The 9,412-nt window shown below is 36.6% G+C and overlaps 1 protein-coding gene across 1 annotated transcript in view; it reads right to left on the reverse strand.

Moving 5' to 3' along the window:
- Positions 1-8,489, reverse strand: part of LOC136866927 (gastrula zinc finger protein XlCGF7.1) — a 42,064-nt gene extending 33,575 nt beyond the window's left edge. The window contains exons 1-2 of the mRNA XM_067144017.2: positions 8,407-8,489; positions 6,841-6,927 (exon numbers count right to left, since the gene is read on the reverse strand). Of these exons, the coding sequence (XP_067000118.2) occupies positions 6,841-6,909 (69 nt within the window). The 5' untranslated portion in view covers positions 6,910-6,927; positions 8,407-8,489. The remainder of the gene's footprint in view (positions 1-6,840; positions 6,928-8,406) is intronic.
- Between the last annotated feature and the right edge of the window lie 923 nt (positions 8,490-9,412).

The raw sequence follows: 9,412 nt of genomic DNA on the forward strand, positions 1-9,412 counted from the left end.
ACCGCAGGGCCAGCTTAAACAATCATTCCGAGCAAATTGTAGGCCAAAGAGAAGGAAAATAAACGAAAATACTGATTTGCAACACCAAGAACAATGCGAAGTACAAATGGGATGCCCACAGAGACCACACCAAGAAATGCAGCTAAAATGAGGTAGGGGGCAAAATAAGTATATGACAAATTGCAGAGAGAGAGATTCTCCTCTTAATTCAACTTGGACTTGATAAATACAGTTCCACAAATTAGTATCTTCATATACTACACCGATAGCACCAAGAAGAGTTTAGCACCTTCTCCTCATGACAAACCACTTACCTTCTTATCCAAACAAGTGAACATAGACATTCCACTACGTTATTCAAACAGAAAATTATTTCCATTTGAAATCACTTACAGACAGTTACCAATATCAGGATATTACATCTTCCAACACGCAAGATCAAAGCCCCTCCAAAAAATAAGCAATACATTCATGCAAACACACATTCGAGTTAAGTACCTCGCATTGTAGGTAACATGCTGGTTAGATACAGGAACAACTAGCCACATGGGACCCATATGCTGTACGATAGAAGAAGAAAAATCCTAGAACACATTAAAAGGCGAATCATGATTTAAAACAAGAAGTAACATGTCCGTCAGGCACTACCGAAAGAAAATACCCATAAACTACATCAGGCGGTACATGCAAGGTGTACTGGGAAAGAAGCATGATTTTATGTCTAGCTTATAAGAATCCATTTACTGACCATGAATACGAAATATGGAATCATTAATATGTAAGCCCACAGAATGCGGTGGGACATAGCAAAATCTGCTAACAGTGCTTGAATTTGAAACTCATTAATGCATCAAAGACTGTTGGTGAAAGCAATCGATACATGTATGAATGATTATATTTTTTTATAGTGTGACGAAATATATTTACTATCCAGAAATTAAAAATGTTACAATCAGGTGGGAAAAGTAATTAATGTGACCATAGAGAATTGGAGCTATATGGGAATTGCACAATATCAAGCTTAAAGACCAATCTGAATAATGTTATATTCAGTTCATCACAAGGATTTTATGAAATCTACCTCCTTCAGATACCAGTAATCCCAACTGCCGGGTAATGGCAATCCAAATGGTGAGGAGTGAAAGAGCATAAACACGACTTGGATGTGGTGGAGGACCCAGTGTTATATGCATTATCACCATCCATTGAGAGCAACCCTAACTTATCCTTAATCTCTTCAGTCCGTGTACCATACTGCCATTGTTCCAACCTGTAGGTACCATGAATCATTCTTAATATGTTCATGTGTAGTTATTTCCTGTTTATGAATTAGATATTCTTAGCCTTTCCAGCTTACACTCCCATACTGCAAAGTAGGTCTGAAACAGGGTGTTGTAAAGAGTTCTTTCTTGAGGAATACTGATAGTTGCTGCAATATTTTTGCTACATCTACATTCAATTTCATATACCATATTGTCATCCTGGAGGAATACACTTCAAATGATCCACTTTTTTCAGTTTCATTTTTTCTAACAGACATTCAATCTCCTCATATTTTCTTTTTGTCTTCCAAAAGACATACTTTATTCTTGAAAATGTTAATTTCCATTCCAAACTCATTACACCTCCTTTCCAGCTGCTGGAGACCTGCCACTACGACCAAATCCACCACATTAAAAATTAAATAATTGAAGTTCAACCAATTCAATACATAAAAGAAAGAAATGTAGTAATTACATTCTTATTTAACTGGGACCGGTTTCGACCCTAGTCCAGGTCATCATCAGCCGTAAAAACATGTAGTCGAAATCACACAATGTTTATGAATATTGGAGAAATGGGTCAGTTTCACACTCTGTCAGGCACAAAGTCACAACACTATCAAATAATATATGAAGATCATAAATAACTTGAAGTCGCAGACGAATAGATTTGAAGAAGTAAACCGCCAGTTCCCGGTGATCAGCGCGGCACATTCAAGGTCATGCGCTGCGGTCTCGAACACCGAAGTAGAGTGGAGAATGTCTTGAAGGTCCAATATTTGTCTCGGTTGCGGGAAGTTAAGTACGTATATAAAAATATACGACACAAATCAGTATAATTGAATGAGTACTTGTGCTCCTGCTAAGTTCTTGGAAAACAGTTGACTTGAAAAAAACAATTGTAAAGAGAAAAAATGTAGTAAAAAGCGCAATATTGGAAAACAAATGAAAACTTATATGCAGAGTGCGCTATTTTTTAAATTGAAAAAATTTTTAGGACATGATTGAAGTATTGAAATAATAACATTAAGTTATTTATTAGACCACCTAATCAATACAAAATCGTCTTGGATGATTTACATAAATTTGTTAGCTAATAGTGGGACATGTTTCGCCTTCCCTGAAGGCATCATCAGCCATAGTCTTAACCTTAAATTAAAAATAAGCGTCTAAATAACATGTAGTAATGAAATGAATTTTAAAAATCTTGAAGAGATTTGAAGTAAAATAACATTAAAAATAACAATGATGGTTTGAAAATACAATGTGATGAGATACAATAGTGGAAGTATTAACAAAATTAACATTAGAAGGCTGCTAAAATAAGTACAATGGATAAAACAACAGATTGTTATACAACAAGTAGTAAGATTGCATAAAAGTAATGTTGATAGTCATGGCGGTTATAATTAGACGATGGCGAAAAATCTTATATAATCAAAGTAAAGAGGAGAGAATAAAAGTCAAAGTTAGTCGAGAGATCCAAAGTTCATCATGATCTTGAAGATAAAAGACAAAAGTCAGATGCATATGGTGAAGTTGTAGAACACGTTGAGGATATGAAGTTGGTGAACAGAAGTTGAAGAACAGTTTCAAATAGGATCACTATGGACCATCTCAAAATTTGAAGTGATGTTCAAATGTTGTAAATTGTGAGTTTGTAGATATTCTAGTTGAAAAAGCATATAAAAGTGGAATCTGTAAATGGAAGCAAGAAACGTAGAGTTAATTGTGTGAAAAGATATTTGAAAAATATTGAAGTAGAATCGTATGCACTTACCATTTGACGGTGACAAAGATAGCTTGTAATATTATGAGTTAGAAGAATTTGCAACCGTAGACTTCTTGCTACGTGTGTTATAACTGAAGTTTTGTGCTGGAGGGGGATCTGTTTGCGTTGACGTAACTATTGGAGGGGGGCTGCTATTGGTGGGAGGGAAGGAAGAGAGTGTATTACTGCACGTGTTGTAACGGTGTAAGGCTATTGGAGGGAGCGATGTTCCGGTGGGTATGGCTATGGGTTTATTGGTTGTATTTGAATTAGAGGTACTAGCGGCGGGGGAAAGGGAGGGGGGTATATTAGCTGTAGGGGAGGTGGGAACTCTAATTGATGTGAGGTTGAAGATTTTTAAGAATTTGTTGGTGAGGGAAGTTGATTCTCGTAATAAAATAAGAATCTGTTCATACAAGGGGCTTTTTTTATCAATAGTGTCATTTAGATTTTTATCTTTATTAAAATGTTGGTCGAGGAAAATAAATAAGTTATCATATTCTGTCATGAGTTTGCTTTTATCGACTCTTTTTAGGATATGGAGGTCTTGTTCTATTGTGGTGAATTTATGCCCGGTGTCCCTCATATGGTTGGCCATTGCGGAGAATTTGTTGTGTCTTTGGGCATTGTAATGCTCGGCATATCTGGTAGAGAAGCTGCGGCCAGTTTGGCCAACATAAGAAAAATTACATGTAGAGCATTTCAATCTGTATATTCCTGATCCAGAGTAACTATTGTCTGTGATGTTCATAGAGTTGTGATTGAAGAATAAATTACGATTAGTGTTTTTTGTTGTGTAGGCTATTTTTATTTCGTGCTTCATTAATGAATTGGTTATCGGGTAAATGCTATGGTTAGTGAACGTGAATTTAGCGTATTTTGGTTTGACGGGTTTTAATGGGGTTAAATTAATGAAGCACGAAATAAAAATAGCCTACACAACAAAAAACACTAATCGTAATTTATTCTTCAATCACAACTCTATGAACATCACAGACAATAGTTACTCTGGATCAGGAATATACAGATTGAAATGCTCTACATGTAATTTTTCTTATGTTGGCCAAACTGGCCGCAGCTTCTCTACCAGATATGCCAAGCATTACAATGCCCAAAGACACAACAAATTCTCCGCAATGGCCAACCATATGAGGGACACCGGGCATAAATTCACCACAATAGAACAAGACCTCCATATCCTAAAAAGAGTCGATAAAAGCAAACTCATGACAGAATATGAAAACTTATTTATTTTCCTCGACCAACATTTTAATAAAGATAAAAATCTAAATGACACTATTGATAAAAAAAGCCCCTTGTACGAACAGATTCTTATTTTATTACGAGAATCAACTTCCCTCACCAACAAATTCTTAAAAATCTTCAACCTCACATCAATTAGAGTTCCCACCTCCCCTACAGCTAATATACCCCCCTCCCTTCCCCCCGCCGCTAGTACCTCTAATTCAAATACAACCAATAAACCCATAGCCATACCCACCGGAACATCGCTCCCTCCAATAGCCTTACACCGTTACAACACGCGCAGTAATACACTCTCTTCCTTCCCTCCCACCAATAGCAGCCCCCCTCCAATAGTTACGTCAACGCAAACAGATCCCCCTCCAGCACAAAACTTCAGTTATAACACACGTAGCAAGAAGTCTACGGTTGCAAATTCTTCTAACTCATAATATTACAAGCTATCTTTGTCACCGTCAAATGGTAAGTGCATACGATTCTACTTCAATATTTTTCAAATATCTTTTCACACAATTAACTCTACGTTTCTTGCTTCCATTTACAGATTTCACTTTTATATGCTTTTTCAACTAGAATATCTACAAACTCACAATTTACAACATTTGAACATCACTTCAAATTTTGAGATGGTCCATAGTGATCCTATTTGAAACTGTTCTTCAACTTCTGTTCACCAACTTCATATCCTCAACGTGTTCTACAACTTCACCATATGCATCTGACTTTTGTCTTTTATCTTCAAGATCATGATGAACTTTGGATCTCTCGACTAACTTTGACTTTTATTCTCTCCTCTTTACTTTGATTATATAAGATTTTTCGCCATCATCTAATTATAACCGCCATGACTATCAACTTTACTTTTATGCAATCTTACTACTTGTTGTATAACAATCTGTTGTTTTATCCATTGTACTTATTTTAGCAGCCTTCTAATGTTAATTTTGTTAATACTTCCACTATTGTATCTCATCACATTGTATTTTCAAACCATCATTGTTATTTTTAATGTTATTTTACTTCAAATCTCTTCAAGATTTTTAAAATTCATTTCATTACTACATGTTATTTAGACGCTTATTTTTAATTTAAGGTTAAGACTATGGCTGATGATGCCTTCAGGGAAGGCGAAACATGTCCCTCTATTAGCTAACAAATTTATGTAAATCATCCAAGACGATTTTGTATTGATTAGGTGGTCTAATAAATAACTTAATGTTATTACTTCAATCTAATATCATCAATACGGACCAAAAATGATATTTATTACATGTAATGATTGAAGTAGTCGAAGTTGGCGCAAGACAAGAGTTAAAATTTGAAAGAGGAGAACCGAAATGAAGGTCGATGGTTTTTTTTTTTTAAATAAATAGAGAAGGTAGAATAAATTAACAGAGGAAGAGTGATAGTGAAAAAAAAGAGAAAAAATAAAAGAGATTGAAGTTAGATGGTATTGAGGAAGGATAAGATAGGGAAATGAAGGAGGGGTAATTTAGGGTGGGTTAGGAGGGTGGGTTATTGGAGGTAGAAAATGTGGGTGGGAACTTTGTAAGGTATGGAAAATAGAATTGGGGTTTTGGAATTTGGAATTTTTGAGAAGAAGAATTAAGAAGTCAAAAAGGATATTGGGTTTTTCAGAAATACCGTTTAAATTGAAATTAGGGTTGAAGTACTGGTCAAGGTGGATAAAGCAATTTTCAGTAATGTTTAAGAAGGGGCCTTTGTTAATGATTTTAAGTATATTCATGTCATTGTTAATACTGGTGAAACTATGCTTGGAGTCTTGTATGTGCTGTCCTATGGCAGAGAATCTGTTGTATTTAATGGCGTTGACATGTTCAGAGTACCTGATATTGAAGTTGCAGCCAGTTTGTCCGACGTAGGAGGAATTGCAGTTGTTGCATTTGAATCTGTATACACCAGATTTAGAAAAAGCATTAGACTTATTTAGAGATTTAGAGTTGTGTAAGATATCAAGATTTCTATTGTTAGTTCTAAAAGAAATTTTCATGTTATGTTTTTTAAAAATATTAGTTATTTTATAAGCATCCTGAGTGAAAGTGAAGGTGGAAAAAGCAGTTGGTTTTATTGTGTCTTTAGATAAAGTGGTTTTTGGACGGTGTTTGAATTTGTTGATGATGCGGTTAATGAAGGAGTTGTTAAAGCCATTAAATTTAAATCCACCACATAGCAAAAATCCCTACTATATTTTCACTCAGTTCAATCCCTCCCTGCCATTTAATGAGCCACATATACCAGTAACTACCGTGAGCCTGTAATATTCTACACCTAACAACCAACAACTTTTCCATGTACTCTACCACATGCCTATTCTAGATCTACAAAAGATAACTGTCTACTACTCTTCTAGTATTTTACAGTTACTTGGCTGGTCTGCCAATGCCTCTGTGATCTGAAAAACTTTATTTACTTGGGAAACCAAAACAGGGAGAAGTGGAATTACAGAGTTCCGCTCTGACTTTCATCCAATTGACTCCCTGCACATTCTCAATTATTAAATATTATTTATGATAGTCAACTTACGAAGTTTGAGGGTTCTTCTGCATCTGAAGGCCACGCAGGCTCACATTTGACAGACACAGGTTCCTCCATACTTTCTGACAATATACCCTGCAAAACACAAGCAATACAGCTCTTGAAATAAGTCCAAAATGCATCAAATTTGGAAATCATCTTCAATCATTCAATTAAACATTGGGAATTCCAATAATATCCCCAGATACATGTCCATGTCACTAAGCGGGTTGTTAGATTTTAGAGGAAGTAAATCAATGGTAGGTGAGCCTTTCCTCTTAACTCTAGCCAGAAGAAAAAAAGGAGTAGTTCAGTAAAACTGTACTAACTAGATCACAAGAGAGAGATAAAGAATCCAACATGGTGCGCTTCATACAACATTACAGCATTGAACACAATATTGCCGACTTAAGAACTATTCTTTCATTGGTTAGTGACAACAACATCACAGAATATGAGAAGCGTGTGGCTAGCAAGAAGACCATTAGCCCCCAGGTTAGAGTTCCAAACTGGCCCACAGTCTTCTATCATCCAATATAACAGTATTGGCTACTGACATGACCAGTTGAAGAGTTGTGTCACAGAAACAGCAATTACATCTGGCACACAATCAGACATGTCACTTTCAAACATTGAGGTTTAATTAGTCTTGGTCTGGGGTTTATGTCAGACGTTTTATCAATATCATCTGTTTCTCCTGGTGAAAATTTTAACACAGGATGAACAGGAATTTGAGCTACAGCTATCCTGGTATAATGCCCTTTCTTGTAATCTAAACGATATTCTGTCAAAAAAGAATTAATAACTAGCGTCACACACCGACAAGAAATTTTCATTACCAGAAATTAATCCCCACCAACTTACATATCTACCAAAAAAATAAGGGGCCTACATTCCTAATGGCTTTATGTCGCACCGATACAGATAGGTCTTATGGCGACAATGGGATAGGAAAGGCCTAGGAGTTGGAAGTGGCCGTACCCTTAAGCTACAGCCCCAGCATTTTCCTGGTGTGAAAATGGGAAACCACAGAAAACCATCTTCAGGGCTGCCAACAGTTGGATTCGAACCTACTATCACCTGGATGCAAGCTCACAGCCGCGCGCCCCTAACCGTATGGCCAACTAACCAGGTACTGCATTAACAAATATGAGGCCAAACAGACAGTATTCCTCACATAAGTATTACAGTGATTTTCCGTGAAACTAGCGCAAAACTACGATAAGTACATTTTTTCAATTTTTTACTCCAGAGTCTCAATTTTAGTGTGATCTCAGCGTTAAAAAGTGATAATTGCTAACTAAACACTTAAAAATATTGCTTTACACTGGAGTTTTATTCTTTTAAAGATGTTCAGTAGCAAACAGTGTCATGTGCAGATACGGAGAAAGGAGAATTCACGAATAGAGCTGCAATTGTTTGGAATCTACAGAAAACTTCAAACCGAGATTCCTCAATAACATTATTTTGCAGATATCGTGGCCTTGCACTGACATAGTAATGTGTTAAAAAATAGAACGAAAGTTAAACCCTCAAGTACCAAGGTCCGGTCACTGAGAGTGAGACTTTAATTACCTGGAAACTCCATTGTTGCAGAAACTTGTGCTGCTGGCTACCTTCTGAAAACAACTTCACCTCTGTAGTATGACAGTAACAAGTTCAAGGTTACGCGCAGTTGTGATTAACGTTCAGGAAGTGGCCTGTGACACCAGACCTCAGTGGATGTGAACTGTCTCAGCGATCAGTCATCATACATTGCATGCAAGTGGCCCGTGAAACCGGATCTTGCTGTTTTATTTATCAGTGAGTGTGAAGTGAACAGTCTCAGTGATAGCACTTCATGCACGAGGTTTATGGTACAAATAGTCCTGCAGGAACAAGTGTCACAAATACTGCTATGGATACTTTCGGAACATGTGTTACAAGTGAAAGCTTTACTAAAGTTGTGCAAGAGTGGCTTGAAGAGGACTGTAGTGATGGAGACAGCTGTGAAGACAATATCGCAATTCATAGTGATCATAGTTTGGACTCGGAAACTAGTGAAAATCACGAGGAAGTGGTAGGTAGTGCAGTGAATGATGAGATAGAAGAAAACAGTGTGAGTGAATCTTCCGACAAAAGTAATAGTGATGCAGTTCAACCTCGTTATTATTACGGCAAGAATCGATATAAATGGTCATCAAAACCCTGCGTCCCTAAGCATTCTCGGACACTGAAACACAATATTTTGAGACTCCCAGTTTTACGACGTACAGCTCAAATTGGTAATGAAGCTGACCCCGTATCTGTATGGAATCTTCTTATAACGGATGATATTCTCGTTATCATTCTTCGATGGACAAATGTAAAATCCTCCAGAGAGTGAAGCAAGTGCAAATCACAAACAGACTTCAGAAATGTAGACTTGATGGAGCTGAAAGCCTCATAGGTTTGTTATTTTCCTCTGCAGCTTTCAAATCCAATCATGCAAGCACAAGATCAATTTTTGCGACAGATGGTACCGGGAGGGAAATATTCCACTGCGTAACGAGTAAAAAAGATTTGAAACTCTTCTCTCAAACCTTAGATTTGACAACCCTGA

This window comes from Anabrus simplex, chromosome 3, assembly GCF_040414725.1.
Source record: "Anabrus simplex isolate iqAnaSimp1 chromosome 3, ASM4041472v1, whole genome shotgun sequence".
Taxonomy (NCBI): domain Eukaryota; kingdom Metazoa; phylum Arthropoda; class Insecta; order Orthoptera; family Tettigoniidae; genus Anabrus; species Anabrus simplex.